This window comes from Lineus longissimus, chromosome 3, assembly GCF_910592395.1.
Source record: "Lineus longissimus chromosome 3, tnLinLong1.2, whole genome shotgun sequence".
In the NCBI taxonomy this organism is placed as follows: Eukaryota; Metazoa; Nemertea; class Pilidiophora; order Heteronemertea; family Lineidae; genus Lineus; species Lineus longissimus.
The window spans coordinates 28,690,731-28,714,358 of record NC_088310.1 but is presented as its reverse complement, the minus strand read 5'-3'; the positions used below and the strand labels follow the sequence as shown (position 1 = coordinate 28,714,358).

Here is a 23,628-nt window from a genome sequence, read left to right as displayed (position 1 = left end):
CTGAAATAGAGGGCAACATTTAAATCGCGTTTAGCCCTGGCTGAAGTTGGCATCGCCAGTGCTTGATTGGCATCGACTAGCTGTGCTGCAGTGAAATGGTATCCAAAGGACGGCAAGTTCTTTCAAAAAGAGTCAGTTGACTTGCAACCAAGGCATTACCAGAAGACATCTCTAGTTCCAAACTTTAACACTTGAGGTCAGCACACGTACAACCAACTGGTGATTGTCACTTGGGTGTCAATCAGAATTTTGTTGAGGAAAATCAGCATCCAGCATTGACATTTTCTCCACTCAGTGTTTCAAAAGGCAAAGATATACAATACCTGATGATGCAGTTTGATTTCAACCAATGAAAGCTGGGGTGTACGTGTTTTAGGATGAATCAATCATTGGTCAAGCACTACAAACATGTCACAAAAACCCCCCAACTCCAAAACCTGATGTGACTTACCAGACCCGTGCAATGAATACAAAATGTTGGTTTGAAATACGTGGTTTCATGGAAGGCATGTTTGAAGCTGTTTCGTAACGCATGGCAGTTGGCGCGGATGAAATATGTTTTCATCTCAGCCTTGCTGATCATCCCGTCTCTGGAAAGAAATGACATGTGTCAATCATCAATCATCAAGTAAATTGTCTATCAATGGTGTGTGCTTCCATTCAGCCAGGTGGTTTTCAGTAGATATCACTGGCCCAAGATGAAGTTACTTGGACTGGTACTAACCGTAGTGGTAGGTAAGAATCACTCATCCAATCTTAACTCTCTGGAGACTAACACCTCCACGCACACAGCCAACACTGAAGAAGTCAATATCAAGTCCAAAGACCAGATATAACTCTCTAGGATTATATTGCACCTGTTAAATAAACATCAGTGTCGCTTTCACACCTAACTTGCCATTAGCAAAGGGCTGTTAACCTGCCCTGGGAGGTCATGCCAATGGCATACGTCAATTATCAATTATCATTGGTACTGTCAATATCCTCATGCTGTCATTGCCAAAGGACAGCTAAATGATGTGTTTTATCACACCCCCCCCCCCCCCCCGGGAGACTTCTTGTATATGCTGAATGGAATAGATGGGAAACGTCCAGTTGAACGAGAATGCTCAAGATGTCTGAGAAGTTTTAGAAGCCTCCTTGAAAACAGTTGAAGAAAGGTTATCATCTGACTTTACACTTTAATCCGAGTCCATCCTGAACCCTTTCAGTAGAACTCAGATGAGCTGGCCATCGGTCTCATGCTGGCTGTGGGGATCATACCAGGGACCTCTCAGGTAGCCACTAGTCACTAGACCACAGTGGAAGTTGAAGGAGCATACTCACTGGTCAGCATCAAGAACACAAAATGAATCAATGAACGGGAAGTTTCCGGCGATGAGTTCAAATTCTGGTTGAGAGATGTAGCCATCTTTGTCATGATCGTAGATCTTGAACACAGCCTGAAATCAGATGAAGTGTCAACACTTGTATGATGTAGCATGTGCCATTACAAACTTGGTTCTCTCAAATTGTCTCTTTATGTCTACTGAGAGGTTGGTGCAAACTGCAGGTGATGCACAACATGTGATCTCCTACACTCTAAATATGAGCGGGTCATTCCGAGGTACTCACTTCTACCATTGCATTGACGTGTTTGTTGATGGTGTCAGAGTCAGGTGGTATCAGTCCCGCCACCCAGTCACCGAATACTACTGGCTTGGTGGGAGTGGAAGGCTGCAAGGGAGGAGAGCAAGTTCAAATGACTGACAACTGCCACCTACTTCAGACCATTTCAATGTAATGGTTCAAACTGGAGACATTGAGGCTTAAACCGCACATCAAGGGATGGACAACTGATGTGTACATATACCCCAAGTCCAAGCACATAGACTTGGGAGGTATATGTCATAGTTTCAGTGCAACCAGATCATCTGAGATGAGTCACCCCCCTGACTCAGACCTCCCTATCTGAGGGTTGTGACAAGATAGAGGAGAGTGTCATCTTACTGGTGGCTTCTCGATGCACCGTATGAGTCTCTACATTGAACATGTAACCAGAGAGTTTCAGGGGGTCGCTCATGAGATAATATTGTGATTAGGTGGTTAAAGGAGCTTTGATGGGGTTATGTTGAACTTACAGATGATATGGAATTGCGTGGTTCTCTTGCTAAAGACAATTCATAAATCTCATCTTCGGTGTAATGGAGATCAAGTGACAACTGGAAGAGGAAATCAAACATGTTAAGGTTGTAACAAAATAACAATAAAACACTCTGAAGGCTCCAACTCTACTCAGGCCCTGCCATGGAAATCAACATAGAAAACTTACCCGGAGTATGCTGACCATATCCATGTTGACTTCTATTGGCAGTGAAGAGTTTTGAACCTGCATCAGTTCGGAGAAAGTGACTGATAACTGGGTCATTTTGCGGAAGTTAATGAGGTTGGCACCTATCTTGTCCGGCAAGGCAGTGTGCAGAAGGATCAGATCTTTCAGATGGACACCACTGAAATCAAAGAAAAACTAAGCGAGTTAGCGTCTGCTCCTGAACCTGCAAAAATGCCAGCGACAGCTCAACTAAGTGTTCATCTCCTTCAGTTAATCTCCTTTACAATAAGTAGCGTTAGGATAACGTAACGTTACTGATAACACTGACTGAGAAACCCTGGATTCCGAGCCATCAACTTGGTGCATGGTGACAATATCTGTCTAACATGACTGCATCGGTACCTTGGATAGTAATGATTGCCACAAGCCAACATATCTCTTTACTCACAGAATTGGTATCCGAAATCCTGTACAGATTTGTAAAGCTTTCCTATAATTGCTGAAGTTATTTGAGGAAGACAAGAGATCAGCCAAATCTGCTAAGATCTGAAGAGGAAAACAAATACTTGTTAACATTTGGACGACCAACTCCTATGATTCTACCACTAACATAGTTTCTCCCTCCCAGCCAAGTGCCTGGGAATGTGCCTTTCTTTCATGTCCAATGGTTTTCTCCTTGATACTGGACTTGGATCTTCTGTGGTCAGTATCCAGCGCCATCTTTGGGTGGAAACCAGCTTACCTTTTGAGACTCGGCTGGCAAACAAGCGTTGGTTTTTCCAAGCCGCGCAAGGGCACTATGGGTCAACCCTCCACCGACCGCCATCAACGTGTTGTAGTTCTGTAGTTCACGTAACCTCTGAAAACAAGACCAGTCACAAATGAGACGTGTCTTTAAAGTCACTTCAATCTAGAGGAAAGCATAATACAAGGGCTGAGTTAGGTTCAATAATAGATATTGACACATCACTTGTGACCTTGAGCAAGTACATTTAGCTTTACTTTGATGGGTATTGCTTCGACTAGTTATCTAGTTGCTGCACATTCTGAGATAAAGAAGAGTCTCACAGTAAACATATTGTTTTGTTTATGCGAGGAAGAAAAAAGTGTCTCATCACGGCATAAAAAGTGAAGAAGAGATTCTATTTTGATTAAAAGAAGACCTAACTTTAGATAAGCTCCTCAAGATGCACTTGTTTTTACGACTGCAAATATTCGAGGCAAATGCGGCTCAACATCACTTTTGAAAAAAGCTTTTCATATCCAAGATATAAAATCATTAGCAATATGCAGTCGTAAAAAACTCATGACGTCAATGCTATAGTTATCACCTCAATTGATGCGATTGGATTTTTTTTATTAGGTGTCTCGCTGTCTGTATTGCATCCAATTAGTTTTCTAGCATTTTATTGAAAACTGAAACCATGGAGTTGGCCGAGGCAGTTGATATTGCTCAGGTCATTTCATTCTACAGGCTATGCGAGCAAACCACCAAAATAAAACATTTTTTTAGAAGAGCTGACCTGACAACATGAAATCAGTGTTTTCTTTTTCAAAATCTGAAAATTTATAAATTTCTCACAATTTTTTTCTTTTCAAACATTCTGATGTATTTGGAATATTTTGCGATTTTTGGGGAAAAAAATTTAAAAAAATTTTCGTTGATAAAAAAATCAAATTTTTTTTTAAACATGGAAGGAATTTTTGTTAAATTAGTTAAAAAGACTTTTTTTTAAACAAATAACTTTTTTTTCAATTTTTGTTCAAATTGGTAAAAAAATGCTATTATATTGGGATTTCTACTGTTAGGATTTCTACTGTTACAATTTCTACCACGTACCATCCCACACAGCATGATGCATGTGACAGGCAATGTCACTTTTGAATACACCTGGATTTCCTATGAGCTAAGGGCACTTGTTTTGGCAACAGGTAAAGGCACAGCTTTGAGATGTGTCACTGGCCGTGATAAAGTTCATGGTTCATGATTAAGTTCCTCGTCTGTCACACTGAGCTTTAGGCAGAGCCTTGAGACCGATGTCATCACGTGTCATGAAATTCCATCAAAATGATTGGCTGGTTGTTAATTATTGGCTCCACGGTAAAGGAAAATGGATCAGAAGGAATACGGTAAATACTGGTAAAGGATTAATGCAAATACTGTGCTATATATGTAGCCAACTCTGATGAAGCAAATAATGGCTTGTTGACAAAAGTTTGCCTCTCAGATGGTTGTGTGGTGAATAAAATATGAGCGACCGGATGGTTGGATATTGATGTTGGGATATGGACTGTGGAGCAGATGATTATTTCCTATTGTGTCCAGTAGTCATGGTAGTTGTCGTAAAGCTTGATCATTTCTCACTCTGTCTTTGGGTTCACTGTCTAATGAGGCAGGTTGGTAACTGACACTGTCTGTATGACTCTCGCTCATGTGAAGTTTGATGGTCATTGGCGGCAAACTGACGATGGTGTTTCTCCATCCATCATGGCATTTAGCCACACTGAATGATTCTCAAGTCCCTACCTTTGCTACATGTATGAACTTGACCATGACCTCTGACCTCTGCTGTGGCGTGGTCTTACTCAACACCATACACTGGACCCACTGAGAGAGACCGTTGAAGACGGTGATAGAGCGAGCCAGTTTGGGATTGTCCTTGAGTGAACCGGTTACTGCATAGTTCTTAAAGTCTGAAAACTAACAACAGAAAGAAAATAGTTATAAATAGAGACTGGTGTTAGATCCTAATGGTCTCTACTAGCTCATTGAGAAAACGTAGATTTTTCATACTTCTATCTCACCAAAAGATTCATCAAATTTAGCCATTTTGACTTCATGCGCCCTTATTTTCCAACACACTGAATCTTGCCCTAAAAGTAATAATTGCTCTGCAGAAAACAGCCATGGTTGGTAAGTCTTGGCATCAAAGACAAGATTTGAATCCAAAACTTTAGTAATAGGGATTATTAATAACAATCAAGTTTCTTTTATGATTTTGCATCCAATAACATCCTGCTTCTGCCTCATCGACCATCCTTGTAATAAGTTGACTCCAATAACTCTCTATCCATAGAGGAAAGCGGCATTTCACTTTATTGAATCTTATCCGCAAAAGAAAAAACACTCATCTGATCTAATGAAATGGCATAAAAATATGGCCAATTACATCACAACAATCTTTTTTTCCAATGTAAGTATTTTTATGACTTATCAAGCATAACTTTGTAATTGATACTTGGTTAGCATCAAATTACCTTTTAGTTGTTAAATGAAAACACCTTCTTTTCTTAACAAAGGTAAAGTTATCAATCACAGGTAAATATTTACCAATTTCGTTATAACACCTTTTCAATTTCACCCACACTCAATGCAATGGACTATAATGTGACTACCACTCACCTCTAAAGAACAAAGTTGAATGACTTACCGTAATTCTCCTAAATGCTTTGTACTCGAGAAAGGTGAGCTGCTCAGCCAGCTCATCCGGCTGAAGCTGGTTGAACACAAGCGATTGTTTCTGAGCCAATCGATTGGCAGGGTTTCTCACAGACATATTTCTCATCCAATCAAAGTTAGGCCTGGAAGTGTGACAAAATCAGACATTTAATGATTAGCAATTCCCTTTCAGAATTTGTGCAAACTGGATTGAGGGAATTCAGGAACATTTAGGAAATTGACCCTTTGTTTAAACGAATCAGTCAAACCAGGTGAATGCTTCGCTGTTGCAGCATGATGGCTTGAAGGAGAGGCATGATGTTTTCTGATTAGGGAAGAATTACAATGCTTACACCCGTGAAATGTCGATCATTTCCCTCATATCTGTGTTCCCCTCCGATTCCATAATCTCTGAGAGTTTATTTACAGAGGCCGTCAGCCGGGCATCCATGTCGAAATGCACGGGAAACTTGGAGATCCAATATCTGAAAATACAGAAACAGACGACCATGGACAGAGGTGGCAGAGGTGGCAGACGTGATGCAATGAGGGAAGAGTCACCAGAAACTTCAAGATTATAAATGACCATTAAAATGGTGTCAGCCATTGTATACAACTGAAAGACAAAACTGATGTAAACTTATTATTTTCCAATTTGCCTCCAGAAGTAGTCAAAATAAATCAGAAAATATTGAAAAATCCATTTCCTCGTTATTTATTCATTCATTCGTCACCGAGCAAAATAAGAAAGCAGACAATTTAGTCAAAGGTCAAGGTCGGCTCAAAATGGAAAGAAGATCCAAGAAAACGGATGTCGAGGACTATTTACAATATCTCAGAGTCGCTGGGAGAGGTTGAGTGGCTCCCATCAAAGTGACGTCTGCCCACGAAAATATCATCTGCTCCTTCAAAAGACATGCTGATCCACGTCTGTTTCACCATAACAAATGAACGTACTCTTGTGTAGGATACTCTTGTCAACTATCATTGAAACCAATATCTAAAAACATGAAGGTGTCATGTTTTCACCTTCAGCTCATGTGTTTTAACATTTAAGCCATGGGCGATATCATGATACCCAATAAATGTTCTCTGGTGTGATTTTTCAACATCCTTCTGATAAGATCGTGCTCAACTTTGACAAGTTTAGTTGTAATATTGCTCCTGGCACTAGGGCAGATACAACACATTCACAGCTGATACACTGCAGGCTAACTGTTAAGTGAAAACCCTTCTAGCTATCAACCCATCAAACCCAAGAGCTAAACTGTCAAATAGTCCCCGTCCCTGACCTACACCGGTCAGTGACACATGATGTACCAATTAGTCCAGTCCCTTAGCTACAAGCTCTGTAATACAAGTCAGTGACGTATCACTAGTGAGATGTCTGAAGCTCTTACTAGCCCTCTGTGCCGATAGCTAAGCTCAGTGAGATATTGTCCGTGACCAAGGGGAGATACGGTTAAGTCGATACTACAGAAGTCAAAGCCAATTCAAGGAGAAGGCATCATAAGCTCTCTTGATTTCCATAGAGAACCATAAGCTGTTATTACCAGCCTGAAGACAAGGACAAGCTCGTTAAGGTTTTACAATACCAGGACATAGAACATTCTGACAGGAGCAGATGTTGAGATTTTCTGAGGTCAAGGTGAAACAATAACAAGACAAGGAGCATGAATAACTTGATTATTCATTTAGTAGAGTAACCTTGTAGAGATGAGACAGATCTTAGAGAGTACTCTCCACCTCATCTCCTAGTCTCAGTTGACAAGGAAGCACTGATTTAGACAGTCTCTGTCACTGACGTATGTATCTCAATTACCAAGTCAGCTCATGTCTCCACTGCCAGAACAGGAAATAATGGTTTGCCACCAGAATGTCTAACTACTCCGTTGGAGGGGACCATGTCACTCTCAGTCCAATCAAGGATTTAAAGGTTTAGGGTACCAGTATGTCTGACATGCCAGTTTGGCCAACCAAATCTTGACTACAGAGATAAAAGTGCTACTGGCCATCGAGGGTAAGGACATGCCTCATGAGCAGCCTGTCTAATCCGCATGGGTTATTAGCTTGCAGCAACAAGGTGACCCTGGTAGGGGACTGGTATTCTGGTGAGGATATTAGTTACCAGAGGAATATGGTCGAGTAACGTGGTCACAGCAATGAAGTTTGCATGGTGATTATCAGTGCTTTTCATGGACCTTATTCCATCTCAAAGTGAGAAAAGATTCTAGTGAGTCTATTGAGACCATAACAGGAACAGTCATTGGATTGGGCACTGTGAAATAGACTCAGTTATGTTAAATCACTGTTGAGAGCCTACTATCAAGTCAACGAGACCAAGTATTGGAATTCACTTCTTATGTCTGCGGACAACTGACATATCAACAATGACCTAAAGTTACTTATCCTGTAAATGTCAACCATCACAATATAAGGTGTATCGCTATTCTCATCCAGTGCTTTTTTACGCTTGGTTTTCACATCAAGGGTCGTCCCCGACATATCTTCTGTTCCTCCTTGAAAGCCTAACCCAAAACACCAAGGTAACACTAAACCTTCGTCACAACTTTCCAGCTATGAGGACCGCACTTGTAAAAAGAGAGAGGAACAAGCTGGAACATGATAGGGAGGAGTCAGGGTTGAATGTGGGCGACTACTGAGCTGTAATCTGACTTGTCTCTATCAGACTATTGGGAATTGGGAAGACAAACATACACTTCTAAATCTCGGTGGAAGGTTTGTTGTGCACTAGTCCAGTTATGGTTTAAGTCACCTATAGATACTAAGAGTTTCACTTGTCACATGACAGCTATTAGCAGCAAGTCATCTCTGAAACTCATTTTTCGCCGGTTCCTTCTCTCAGGTGCACCAGAGACAACCACCAAACCACTATCTCTCACCAGGGAAGCAAACACGTGGACCGTTCCCACAGTTTCCATGGATACTGATAGGATTTACATTCCCTGTATCACGAAATTCAAAATTCCTCGTGGGAGGCCAGCTCTGGGTAGACATGACATGATGCGGCAGAATGCGGCCAAATCTAGATTGTGCCCTCTTGGGATGAACTGATAGTGGAATGGGGGCAAATGTCAGTCACTACTCTTCAGTGTCAGGTAACCTCGCTGGTCTCATGGGCTCCAGTCTGGCCAAGGATATCTTATTGTAGAGACAAGACTGGCTTTCCTCATATACTTGTATCACATCATCTACGTTGGTCTAGGATGATATACTACTAGTGGTCACACTAGATTTTTTTTTCTGCTCAAAATGAACCAACATCATCAGTACCAAAACTTTTTTGACTTAGAACATTTTTCAAAATTTTGACTTTTTTTTCTGCTAACCCTCCCCTAACCCTCAAAAAAATTTCTAAGTCCAAAAATTTTTATTCATTGTTTTTTTGTTTTCTGCTCAAAATGAACCAACATCATCAGCACCAACAGCAACAAACATGACCTCAGCAACACGATCAGTGACATTTACACCCAAATTACACAACTTGCGCTAGTCTCGAATAATCACGTCCAATCACCATGAACTTCCGTCGGCAAATGGAGCAATTTTCCATAAATCACCATCGGGATAAAGTGATCTGTCATGTGACCATACATCACCCCTTCAATAGATATTATTCTGCGATCAGTCTGACCGGCTGGAATTTTTCCCACAGTCTCAATGGAAAAGTACACAGAATTTCAATTCCCATTTTCATTAAGCCGATCAATGGAACATCGGTTTTCATTTGCTCCATGATTTTTCAGGGGCTGAGAGTAAAACGAAAGTCCTTCTACATCACACTGGCTTGGGCTATATGGCATGTTTGCCAGGATTTCAAGTGAGTGGTGGCACTCTCTTTGGTATCTATTAATGGTGAAATATTACAACTTAGAATAGTGTCCAACATGATGCTTGCTTGGTGCTAACATCGCCGGTATCATATCCTACTTGGCCCATTAAATCTCTTCCTGACAAGCCAAGGTAGCTCTTCAGAGACCTTCTGACGTCAATCACCCATTTATCTTGTCTCTAATCACCTCTTTGACTTGACACATGTCTGCTAATGAAAACCGATCATGTGTAAGTTTGTCCAAGAAGCCGAGCACTCCAAGCAAGGGAAGAAGCCTTTGGTTAGTATCCATTTGGTATCAAGGAATTTCAAAGTTCTGAGGTCGGGTGTATTCTTTCCCATACCATGCGTATCGTGAGTTGGACAAAATACTGACCGGTACACCAACTCACTGGACAAGTCCAAGATCACATCCAAGATCACCTATTTGAACCACAAGATGTTGTTTTGGTGGTACATAACTAACCACCCAGGCACTCATTGTGCTGATTCCTTTAATCATCACACATCTTGACAGCAGATGGGTAAAGCTCAGAGCACACACAGATCATCACGCAGAGGTCTTTAATAGAATCCTTCAACACAGCAAAACAAATGACCTCAGAAGTTCTATCAACTTCTATCAGAAGAAATGAAAGCTACAAGTAATATGTTGCTATTACTTCAAGCAGGTACGATGTAAGGGCATTATCTACAAGGACATCTCGATCATCAGATGACTAGGGTTAATAAGTCAGCTGTCATCATGCTGACAATGCCTCTGGTAGTGTTAGTCATCGTTAACAATGATAGTGTCAGCCATCTCATCTCCTTTAGTGACTTGCAAGAAATATCGTGGCAGGGATCATATATTGCTTTAGTTGTTATGATGAGAGCTTTTATAGTCATAATGTGGTTAGTTCTCACTGATCCTGTTTAGAAGAGGAGTGATTGTGTTAGAAACAGCATCTTTGTCGACCACCGTTGGCGCCACTGGACATGTTCAAAACAGGCAGGGACGACACTGAAGCGTTGAGTGAATCCAGGTGAGGAAGAACACTCACATTGCGCCAACTCCCCATCTGCACAAATGAGCACACGATCAAGAAGTGTGGATGGAAGCCATATTGATTCAATCATCACCAGAAGCTCACATTATCAGCAGAGTAAAAACTTTGAAAGATGAGATGGATGCAGTACAGCCGATGAGTTACATCTGAACACAGACTCGCTTTCATCTTGCCGCAATGAAAAACACTCCAATATCTTTTTTCCATAACTTCAGTGTGGATTTATAAGACATCATACACCTGGAGGTGGACTTGGTTGTGTGTCACATCCACACTAAACACCAAGATGCAGATGTTATATTGATCAAGATTGCTCAATCTTCCCAAGATCCCTGATCACACTCTCATCGATCTGGACCATGCGTTGATTTGGTTTGGATGGCCTGGAGATGCTACTTGAGATCCAGGCACCGAATCTTCATGGGGTGATGGCTCCCGGGCACACAAGTCAAATTGACACAGCGTGTTAGCATATCACATCCAAAGAAGCAAAATTCTGACAAACTGATTAAAGAAATGATATGATGTGCTTTATTTTGGCATCCCTATGTGCTTGGAGATTCAACATCCCAGCACCCCATCTTTGTGGGAGATTTGCCTTGCCTCACCTTGCATCAAGAGAAGCTTTTCTACTCAGAAAACTTTTAACAGGACTAAATTCTGATTTCAGTCACAAGAAAATCGTAACTACTGAATAAATTGGTGCCCTTAAGTCCAGAAGGAGCAACGAGCACTTGCCCAGATCAGACTTCCCTGTAGCAGACGGAGCAGAGAGAGAGAGGTTGTCTGCTGACAGGCAAATCTAATCATTCCTCATGAAATGGCACCATGGTTACAAGAATTGAGTTACGATTGATTGGAATTTGTAGCAGGAAGATTTGTTTGTCTGTTTGTTTTGACCTCTGGCTGGCTGGCTGTTTTAGGAATGGTTTTTGGGAGGCAACAACTTGCACCCAATGCTGTAAACTGTGCCCATCTTTTTTCTAGCGGAAAGTAAAGACTCAGGTGATACTGTTGTTGATGTCATCAGATGACCAGGGTATGAGATGTACTTACCTAACCTATTCCTAGATTACATACTACAACAATGAAAGCAGGGAGTGTGTAGCCCCTTCAAAAAACAGGAGAATCTGCCATTCTGTTTTCTAAATGTTATCTCACAAGGATGCAAGATATATCTTTTTTGCTCCCTTTCTTTGGGTGTCCCTCTCAAGACTGCCCACTCCTCCGGAACAAGTAGCTCGAGGATGGGACCTCTTCAACGTGTTATCAGCTTTCCTCGAAGAAGGATGATCAGAATCAAGTAGAGTAATATCACAATGTCATTGCACTATTAGTTACACAAGGGGAGAATAACATTGGTGATTGCACTCTCCAGCAGAGTCCATTGTGGTAAAGAGCGGGTCAGATGATGAGGTTGACCATAGAATAGAGCCAGTTTCCGGTGGATGGGAGCTAATCACCATCTGATCCACCCGGCTGAAGGAGAAATGATCAAGTATGGAGCTCCAGTGGTATAAGATTTGTTCACTCACAATGGTATCTGCAAGGAACAGGGTAAGAGGAACAGGGTAAGAGGAACAGGGTAAGAGGAACAGGGTAAGAGGAACAGGGTAAGAGGAACAGGGTAAGAGGAACAGGGTAAGAGGAACAGGGTAAGAGGAACAGGGTAAGAGGAACAGGGTAAGAGGAACAGGGTAAGAGGAACAGGGTAAGAGGAACAGGGTAAGAGGAACAGGGTAAGAGGAACAGGGTAAGAGGAACAGGGTAAGAGGAACAGGGTAAGAGGAACAGGGTAAGAGGAACAGGGTAAGAGGAACAGGGTAAGAGGAACAGGGTAAGAGGAACAGGGTAAGAGGAACAGGGTAAGAGGAACAGGGTAAGGGTGAAGAGAGGAAAGAAAGAGAAGCTTGAAGGAAGCAGGAGGAGACAGATTGTTGTGAAGTGACTTACCCGACGGCATGACAAACCTTCTGTCTCTGTTTGAACCGCATGCACGTCTTGTCCTCCGTCTGATGTGAGCACTTGGCAATCGTACAGGGTGCTTCGTCTGCATTACAGTAACTGACATCATGTTAAGGAAACGTAGGCGATGATAATCAACACAGAAATTCGCTTTTAAGCTAGAGGGACTTGTTACCAATCAGGTCTTCTTGTTCATACTTTTCATATATTCTCCTTTTTTATGTTAAGCAAGGGATTCACATGGCACCAGTTAGATACATCATCACGCTATATTCCAGTCTAAAAGGCTGAGACAGTGCCTACCAACATGTCTATGATTGGATGACTGGAAGTGGCAATGATACACTTTACATGACATGACCTAAAGTCCAAAGGATACAGCGTAACGTAGCTGTCCGCGAGGTCTTCTGATGAAATGAACCACTTGTGCATGAGGAAGAGCACACGTGGATACTCCGTCTCATCGATGGGTGCACCATCATCATCTGAAACAATAGAACACCACATACAGAGAAGAGTCAACTTCTGCTCATTATAGTAGCTGGTGAAACGATGGCCTCGTCATTTCTAGCAGTTGGTCTTATCTCTTAATGCTTGGTTTCTCCGCTTGCTTGTTCAACACCCCGCAGATATCATACCTTTCTCTTTAAGGAAGACACAGGAAGGTCAATATGCTGCACTGCAGGGCTTCAATGATGATACACAGCAGAAGCTATGGCTGATCGAAATTCTTTTCCACTTTTTGAAATACCAGACAGTCCCTCCAAGTAACCAATCATTATCTATTGATTCTATACCGAAGGCAATATTATGCAACTCGTTTCAAATGTTCCCATAATCCTCTCCTTCCAGGACAAAGGCAGGCAAGACCTTTGTAATTCGCTACCCAAAACCCGGAAGACGTCATTGCTTTTTTATCATTCATCTTATCTTTCTGGAGTGATCGCTTTTAGCAATGTCTAGATTAATATGCTTCTGTTACAAAGGGGACACTTGATTTTATCAGGAAGATAAAAACACATCATTGGTGATCCTGTGGTTGTTGAGGAGCATGGACTGACAGATGCAGTAGGCTTCTGAAGAATTCGCCATTTGACTACTAAAAGGCAAAGATGATGTTTGTTGCAAGTTTGTACCTGGGAGCATGACAAGGTAGTGTAAGTGTCATGAAAGAGAGGTTGTGGGTTCAAACACTGAACCAGAAGGTACTATGACTCACCAAAGCATTCTGAACTGAGTTCAAGGAGCTTCTCTATTGCAGCACCACGGACCGTCACACCAGGGACGACAGGCTTGTCCTCTTCCAGGAAGTCAGCTTGGATTATAGGTGGGAGCTGTGTCACTTTTACTTCATCTGAACACTGACTCCGCATTCTTTTGGGGCTGCCTTGCTGATCTGGAAATAACAAAGTCGTGAAAGGTGGTCAACAACACTGTCTCTCTCATGTGCTTTAGGCCTTTCTCTACAAAAAAGGTCGGGAAATTGTAAGGTCTGAAAGGGAAGAGGAGCTCACTCTAGAAGTAGCAAGCTAAATCTGAACAAGAAAATAACTCTTTCTCTGGCACTACTTTGATCTGCAGACAAGTAGAAAACCAACTGTTGCTATTGATATGAACATCAACCCAGATGGTACGCGGTCAAAATCCTAACGGTATAAATCCTAACGAAAAATACCAAATTTTAGCATTTTTTACCAATTTGATAAAAAATTGAACAAAAATTTGATAAAAAAATTAAGATTTTTTATCAAAGAAAATTTCAGAAAAAAGAAAGGAACTAACACATTCTTAAAATGCATGAAAAATAGCAAAAATCTCAAAATGTTCCAAAAATCTCAGAATATTTGAAAAGAAAAAGATTCTGAAAAATTTATAAATTTTCGGAAAATTTATGGGATATTTCCCGTTTGGATTTTTACAGTTAGGATTTTTACCTTCAGGTTTTTACCGTTTGGATTTTAACCTACATTCCTACCCAGACACATACATCCCAAGGGCACAGACAAAATCACATGAATAACCAGTCAGTTAGAATCAACTGTCAGATCCAGATCAAACTCACGTCAGATAATAAGACACACTCCGAAACTCAATTTAGTTATGACGAACACGCCAACACGAATATGACATTACAAACCTGTTCACTTCTGGAATTCCCCACCACGCAGAGAAAGAATCTCTCCTTTATTCCTTGTAGTATTACTCTGCCAGAATCCCCAAGTGTACTTTATGAGATGACACTGAATGCATTGAATACCTTGGTTGAAATACCAACTCTAATAACAGCTACCACAAATGTCCTACTGCCACATTATTGTGTGATCGGTATTGTTCGATGTGAGATAAGTCACCCACTACCATCATCCTTTATTGACATGTCACATGAAAATGAATTATATTTCTATAAGATTCTTGATTCAGTGTGGTTGAAGATGTTTTGTGGTTGAAGAGTTACTATGACATATCATATTTGTGGCAAAAGTCATTGAGACCGACACATATAAACATGACTCTCTCCAACAAAAGTTGTCACTTTGCAAAAATATGCATTGTCCAGTAATGTCTGCAGGCTCCTGGCTGTATCTCTAATCCCTGCTGTAACCACAGCTAAAACAAATGTCACATCTCCTGCTGAACAATAAGCTACAGCAAGGCGGCATTAGAGATCATCTGCTTGGTTTGCCTCTTTGGTCACCCTGGATGGCACTTATAAAATGACTAAAGGAAAGGTACTGCCCTCTTATTGACAGTGCCATGTATTCTGGGAGCATAAACACTGTGGCATAGAAAACACTAGAGACATTCTGAAAATTGCTATTTGAATGATTAGATTATGCGAGTGGTAACGATTCTCTCACTTCCTATCAAATATAGCACCTCAAAATGCCATCCACCCAGGGCATGGTAATCCGCTTGTTTCTTGTCATCATATGACCAATCTTCATAGCAGAAAGTAACACAAATTGTCGCTCAAAGAAAAGGGTGAGAAGATTTCTTGCATTGCGGCCATTAACTGCTGGGACTGACCAGTAGCAATGCAAAACTTGGAGACACAACTGCATCTGCAGCCTGAAAGAGAGCTCAGCAGAATGTTTCTACAGCTGGAGACACTACTGCATCTGCAGCCTGAAAGAGAGCTCAGCAGAATGTTCCTACTGCTGGAGACACTACTGCATCTGCAGCCTGAAAGAGAGCTCAGCAGAATGTTTCTACAGCTGGAGACACTACTGCATCTGCAGCCTGAAAGAGAGCTCAGCAGAATGTTTCTACAGCTGGAGACACTACTGCATCTGCAGCCTGAAAGAGAGCTCAGCAGAATGTTTCTACAGCTGGAGACACTACTGCATCTGCAGCCTGAAAGAGAGCTCAGCAGAATGTTTCTACAGCTGGAGACACTACTGCATCTGCAGCCTGAAAGAGAGCTCAGCAGAATGTTTCTACAGCTGGAGACACTACTGCATCTGCAGCCTGAAAGAGAGCTCAGCAGAATGTTCCTACTGCTGGAGACACTACTGCATCTGCAGCCTGAAAGAGAGCTCAGCAGAATGTTCCTACTGCTGGAGACACTACTGCATCTGCAGCCTGAAAGAGAGCTCGGCAGAATGTTCCTACAGCTGCAGGAGTGTAAACGATTCTCATTGAGCACATCGAGAATCACTTTGGGTGTCCTTAACCTCTTTCCCTCACGATGAATATCAATCCAACGTTTCAATCTCAGATTCAACAAATTTCCTCTCGATCAATTTCGAGTCATTTCCTTGATTTCATGTTCAGTCATAGAATCTGCAGGGAGGGAAATCCTACTGCCATTAATCTTTGTTTTCTCGCCGGCAAACTTGAACTTGCTGTAATCATGAACTAAGAATACATGTGTGGAGCAATCATCTATGACCGGTCTTATCACGTATCATCCCCCTTGGAGTACAAGAGGATTGATAGAGGATATGTTCATCTCTGAGTTCAGCCTGTCAATACGAACTTCTGAGTACATCTGTGATGTGATGTCTGGCCAACATGGCTTTGACATATCATACCAAGTTATCAATACAGAGGAGTACAAGGCCTACATCATACACACATCTGATACCCGCTACCCCAGCTTGGTCATGATGTAAGAACACCAACAACCCCCTTGTCTACCCTGACATATCATCCTACTCCCCAAATTTGGTAACACTACACCAAGGTATCGATATGATGTATGGAGGTGTCTTCTCATATCACAAGAGTCCTACAAGTCTCTGATCCCCCCCCCCCGTCACAGGATTACAAGATGACAGACCCTCCTGCATATTGTCCCCACAGACTTACCAGTGCAGCATGTGAGTGGTACCATCTTATAGCCATACTTGTCCCCACGAAATGTACAGAACACATAGGCCAATCAGGTTATTGATCTCAAGGCGGATATTGAAGACAACGACAATCTCCGATCAGTCTGTACTATCACCACCTGTTTATATCACTGACATTTTAATAATTGCGCTCTTCAGATAGTGTGAGATCAACCCAATTATAATTTCAGTTTTTGGCATTGCTTTTCAAATTCAACTGTGACATGATTAAGATGACTGATAAGTAGATTAATAACAAGGGGCAGGAGCAAAGTATACGCCTGCAACCACCAAATCACCAAAGCTTTCTATTTTCATCATCAAGTCAGCAATTGGTATTCTTGTATCTAGGCTAGCCAGACACTAAAGACACACCAAAAAGAGCTCAGTGATGAAGAAAAAGATGCAAGTTTATTGTCAGCTCAGAGTAAGATTAAAGTAGGGTGTTTCTTTTCAGGTGTTATTTACTATGAATCCAGCACTTTCCCTTTTACATTTTGTTTCCTGTACATGTTGCCTTGGTACACATGCTGCCTCACTAATCGATATACAGAGATAAGCCATCAAGTACCATCATTTGTGACACTGGCCTACAACAATCCGATATCAAGGTATGTAGTACTCTACTATGGTAACAGCTGTCCCCAGGTTTATCCATTACAGGGTGTTTGTCAAAACATGGCCAAACTCTAAAGTTGAATAACTTTTGTTGCATCCAAAATTGCTCAGTGATCGCAATAACAAGCAATTCAACCCCTCAGCTGATTATTTGCTGTTTATACATGATATGGGATACATGTATGCTCTATATCAACGTCCTTATCAAACCTCCAGTGATAAGTGGCTGACACACCTTCTTATGTTACAGAAACACTTCCTGATAACCGATTCTGTAGCTTTCCTTCTCTCTAGACTTGTGAGACCGGCATCTTTTTCGTTTGTTAGCCAATCTGTAATCGCAGAAACTTTCAGATGCAACTTTTTTCAATTCAGCCTCTGAGTTTCTAGTGATGTTTGAGCTTCTCAATCTGTTTGGCCTTATAAAGGTGCCATGTTTAAATCAACACCCTATATAACCCATTGTATCGATGTTTGCCACAGTTATTGTATTCATCCTCATAATAAGCCTATTTTCTCTGCCCATTTATAGGCCTAATGATGATGAATCACTTTATGTTAGCTTGTCCACTGATTTGAAAGATGCGTATCATTACAATCATGATTAAAATTATGTTAGGCTGGCAATTAGGACTAATGACTGTGTCATGTCACAGGCAGAGAACTAAACTGTCTGCTCATGATGACTTTATCACTTCATAGGCCATGCTACTGCACTGGTTATGATGTTTTCGTGGCATGGGTTGAACTTTTTATAAAATGGCTGAATTGCTGGCCTCCCCAGGGATAATTTAGGTACTAATTTCGCCACAATTTCATGAGAATAGTCTGAAGAGAATGATAACCATGATAGTAAGGCCTAATGGCATCAGGTGTGACAACAACCGAATGGATGTTTTGGAGGTCTGACTTATGTCACTCTCTTTGCACTCTCCAAGCAGTGCAAACCAGTGCTTCACAGACTGGCAGAGGAGGATGCGTGGAGACTGGTTCAGGAGCATCGCTTTAGGCTGAGGTTCTCTTACAGGAATATGCATGATGTTACAACCTCGGCAATATGGAGAGTGGGGGACCACTTTACCGACATACTACCAGTCAATCAAGCTATGACAGAAGTGTATCTGGACACTTCAGACCGAGGAGGAGGGCCTTGCCACACCTCCAGGAGTTAATGGAAGCCTTATAACTTCCAATGAACTATACCGACCTCTAAGACTTTTGAGGATCTTACGGCGATATGATTCACTCCACGTCCTAATTGCTCCCTGACGTCGACATGGGCGTTGCATTTTGAAATATTCAAAATCGAAATTCCGGCGAGAATACGATGATAGTCCAAAGAGAAAGCGACAAGTCGTTCGCTCTGCGCTGTTCTAAAGAGACAAATGCATTTATTCATGGGTAATTGGTTATCAAATCAGGTCACTCAAGTGACTTCAGTCATTATCCAGTTTAACTTTCAATTATATATTGAGCTTCCTGAACTCGACTACCAATTGCCTGGGATTTCATGTGTAATAGTTAGCAACAGGTGAAAAACTAATCATAAAGCTGTTCTCAAAACATGGTATCAAATACATATTCTGGCAACAAACATGATCAACCTGAGCCAGAGTCCTGCGTACTTGGTTTGCTTCGATTTGAAATGGGGACGCTGCAAGGGGTGACATCTGGTGCTTTCAAAAGCAAACATAACCTTGCCTACCAAGGCATGGTTTGTCAATGCCTATAGCCTCCCTTTAAGTCAGCTTATATTTTCCTCTTTGCAGATTCTGGAAGCCCGGTATTGTCCGTATCATAGGTAGATCTTTGGAAAAGGGCTTCCAAAACATTAGGCCTGGCATTTCTTTTGAATATTCACATTCAAATTATAAACATCAATTTCTCAATAAAAACACTCTGCCTTTAACAGACCTGCAAACAACAAGGCCATTATGCAACATATGGATGCTTACCAAAGTATTTTGCCAAGCGTTCACCATTCATGTGCATCAATAATTGGTGCGGTGTTAACCGTTTTTTCACCTTTCCTTTCTTTGATCCGCTCCTGTACATAATATGCAACATTTTCTCATGATAGTTACATGAGATTTCCTGCGTGTCCGCACTGCATTGGACACAGTGCATCCTGTGCATCCCTGACGAGGTGCACAAAGATTTGGGCGGAGTTCGGTGCCAGTGTATCCACATATGAAGATATTAGTCGAAATAAATAATGGAAATAATCCAAACAGAACAATAAACGGGAAACTGAATTCTCATGAATGGCCGATGCATCGATATTCCCACAGTGGATCACTAAGAAACACTCAAATATGAATTGATTTGCCGCCACGAGAGAGGAAGGCTGATATAATCCTTGACGCCTGGAAAATGCCAAATCCACTGATATTTTACATCTGGTCATCTGGTGCTCACAAAAACTTCACAGGTGCTTCATCGTACCGAGGTCCAACAACTGTGGATGACGAGCAATAGTTTGATTTCATCCGGGCTTCAGTATTGATCGTCAAGTGAGAGCACGGCCCGGCTGCAACTCTAGTTGTCCTCACGTAAGTCAATATGAACAATCTGACAACATGCTGTTAACAACATCAACAATGCTACTTGGTGTCACCCGACCCAATCAAACGGTCGCTATGTACCCAGGGCTGCCAAGCCAAAACATCAATACTCCACCACCAGATGAATCATGTGTAGTTTATCCCAACAGAACGCTGACCATCACATCCCAGCATGCTTGTGACAAATCTGATTCGTGTAATCCGACAAAGTTCATATTTGTCGTCGTGACGACTGTATGACTAGGATGATACCGCATGCGACGCTAGTTACCAAGTACGCTCCTGAACAAACAGGCTACTCATGCTAACGTTCATGTGATTGCACGAGATCTGTTTATGTATAACAAGGTGACTCTCCGATCGGTTATCACTCATGACAGAATCTGTCTCCAAGACTGAGGACCAGATATGAACGGGAGGATACCTGGTTATCAACTTCTCCACAATGAACAGACACGGAGCTCTACACTTTGTGAACAGTGTAAATGATCCCAAGTCAAGTGAGCCTGAGTCAGCTTGGCTTCACCTGGTTTAACTGAAGCACTCTACTGAGGACAGTGCACAATCTACACCCATATTACTCATATTTAGCTTGGTTCATTTCACCCCCAGAAGAGGTAGGCCTACTGTATGAAGTGCAGCAGATGATCTCACAGCACCTGTTATCATCATAGTTACTTGGAACGTGTTTTAACACTTAGCTCAACACCAAGGTGACAAATAGCACGTTCAAACCCCTTGTGTCACTGTGAAGGACATCATCAGTTTTGTTTTGATATAAGAAACCAAACTCCAACAGAAATACCTCAATTACCACATGGTGGAGTTGACAAACGAGGCAGGGGAGGGGGGACAATTACCACCATGACCTCAATACCACAGCCCCTCTGGAAGCAGCACCCCACACCCACTCATGAAATTACTAACAAAGACTGGGAAAAATGGAAGAAAGTTACCTATTTAGCGCAAAAAATTGTGAAAATGGTATTTTTTAATGAATGTTTGCAAATTTATCAATTTTGCAGTATTTAGTGGAAAGAAGATGCTCTTGATGAGTGTGGAGCGCTGACTGTAATCTGTATCACTTATCAGTGATATCTGTAGCAAATGTGATCTCCAGCCAGGACAGACCCGATGATTACCCGACTAATGAGGCAAATTGTACAACAATAATGACTAAGTGACTCACCCAGAGCCAGGAATGGTCATTATTGTTCATGATATAACAGTCATAATATGATCATCATGTGACAATAACATGATCAGGTCAGTTGAGGTAGCACCATTAGCAGTGCAATGAAGATGATGTCAGTGTAACACTTCTCATTGGAATCCTCAAGGAATTCATGTTACAATTGCCTGAGAGGCTTATAAGGAGCCACATCGAAATATTCCATGCAGGCACAATTTTTTTGACTTTTTCCCAAATGCGCACAGAGAAAATGTGAGGGGAATTGAAGCAGAGGTACAGACCTTGGGTACAGACTGTCCTCTCATCTTGTTTCTCCACCAACACATTTACCTTATTCAAAAACAGATTTGTGTTCTTGATGTGTCTCTGCCACTCTAGAGTCTCCAGAGACTTTTAAGTACAAACTACTTCCACATATTAAATTATTCAAAGAAAACGTAAGATTGAAACATGGAATTCATCTAAGTATTGAGATGAGAAGACTGAGCAGTTTATAATTCAGCATTGGCCACCTGAGGATGACAGGTCTAACTCATTGAAATATACACTATACGGTCATCGGGATGAAAGACGAGTCCTTGGCAGGTTTCACATCCAAGATGGAAATGTTGTAGTGGGCAAATCTAAGTAGATCGATGAGACGACCAATCTAATTGCCCTGCACTACATGACCAGCAATCTAATTGCCCTGCACTACACGACCAGCAATCTAATTGCCCTGCACTACACGACCAGCAATCTAATTGCCCTGCACTACACGACCAGCAATCTAATTGCCCTGCACTACACGACCACCAATCTAATTGCCCTGCACTACATGACCACCAATCTAATTGCCCTGCACTACACGACCACCAATCTAATTGCCCTGCACTACACGACCAGCAATCTAATTGCCCTGCACTACACGACCAGCAATCTAATTGCCCTGCACTACACGACCAGCAATCTAATTGCCCTGCACTACACGACCACCAATCTAATTGCCCTGCACTACATGACCACCAATCTAATTGCCCTGCACTACACGACCACCAATCTAATTGCCCTGCACTACACGACCACCAATCTAATTGCCCTGCACTACACGACCACCAATCTAATTGCCCTGCACTACATGACCACCAATCTAATTGCCCTGCACTACACGACCACCAATCTAATTGCCCTGCACTACACGACCACCAATCTAATTGCCCTGCACTACACGACCACCAATCTAATTGCCCTGCACTACACGACCACCAATCTAATTGCCCTGCACTACACGACCACCAATCTAATTGCCCTACACTACACGACCACCAATCTAATTGCCCTGCACTACACGACCACCAATCTAATTGCCCTGCACTACACGACCACCAATCTAATTGCCCTGCACTACACGACCACCAATCTAATTGCCCTGCACTACACGACCACCAATCTAATTGCCCTGCACTACACGACCACCAATCTAATTGCCCTGCACTACACGACCACCAATCTAATTGCCCTGCACTACACGACCAGCGATCTTATTCAAATTGCCTCGGAACAAATCATCACCAAGATCCTGGAGGAACGAGGGGCTGGTAAACACCGCCCTGAGTACAATAACATCACAACAAGGACAATCACATTATGTACGAGACAGAAGTCATCCTGGGATGATTGGTTTGACCTTTACGCTTATTCTCGAGGATTTTGATCCCAAATTCACAGACAGAAACACTGCTTATTGATTCTTTAAGAAGAGGTGAGTGCCTTGGTTTGATTCATTTGACACTATCAATTGAAGTTTCAGCAACACACTTCTGACCATGAGGTCATGGGTTCAAGTACCCACCGGGAGTACTCCGGCCGAAAAGCTTTGTGCAGGGTTGGCTAGTCCATGCCGATAGACTGCCGTGCGTATTACGCATCCTTTGGATTTGCCGGCACATTGGATCGGCGGTGAAAGGAGGAGATTTTAGGTGATGTTCACCCTGGTGAGTCACCATGGACCAGTCTGGCAAGGATTACAGAAATAGGAGATGTAGCTAGCTATCGTTACTGCTTTCTACACCAGCTCTAAGCTTGGCCTCCGCTGGATCCAACCACGCCTCCAGGCAGCCTCTCATGTGTGGAGTAGTCCATTACCTGATGCACTAGGAGAACCTCTACACGTGTATCTGTGGTGCTCAAGGAGTGAATGACAGGTGTTCAGTGCATGGCCTCCTAAAAGTGGATGCCTAGGTTCAAAAGTAAAAAGCAGCCTCCTTACCATAATCGGCCAGGTCAATATAAAACTTGCCCATTCCAAGACCGTTGGATTCCGA

The 23,628-nt window shown here is 42.1% G+C and overlaps 1 protein-coding gene across 5 annotated transcripts in view; it reads right to left on the bottom strand.

Moving 5' to 3' along the window:
• Positions 1 to 23,628, bottom strand: part of LOC135484571 (ras guanyl-releasing protein 3-like) — a 62,917-nt gene that overhangs the window by 9,679 nt on the left and 29,610 nt on the right. For 4 of the 5 annotated variants that reach the window (XM_064766176.1, XM_064766175.1, XM_064766177.1 and 1 more), the window contains exons 3-15: positions 13,837 to 14,013; positions 12,997 to 13,102; positions 12,606 to 12,716; positions 6,104 to 6,235; positions 5,743 to 5,893; positions 4,839 to 5,012; positions 3,054 to 3,170; positions 2,760 to 2,857; positions 2,312 to 2,489; positions 2,121 to 2,201; positions 1,615 to 1,716; positions 1,327 to 1,442; positions 452 to 590 (exon numbers count right to left, since the gene is read on the bottom strand). In XM_064766176.1, the coding sequence (XP_064622246.1) occupies positions 452 to 590; positions 1,327 to 1,442; positions 1,615 to 1,716; positions 2,121 to 2,201; positions 2,312 to 2,489; positions 2,760 to 2,857; positions 3,054 to 3,170; positions 4,839 to 5,012; positions 5,743 to 5,893; positions 6,104 to 6,235; positions 12,606 to 12,716; positions 12,997 to 13,102; positions 13,837 to 14,013 (1,682 nt within the window). Of the gene's footprint in view, positions 1 to 451; positions 591 to 1,326; positions 1,443 to 1,614; positions 1,717 to 2,120; positions 2,202 to 2,311; positions 2,490 to 2,759; positions 2,858 to 3,053; positions 3,171 to 4,838; positions 5,013 to 5,742; positions 5,894 to 6,103; positions 6,236 to 12,605; positions 12,717 to 12,996; positions 13,103 to 13,836; positions 14,014 to 19,524; positions 20,206 to 23,628 lie in introns of those variants that run through there. The other variant, XM_064766178.1, reaches the window with a different exon arrangement.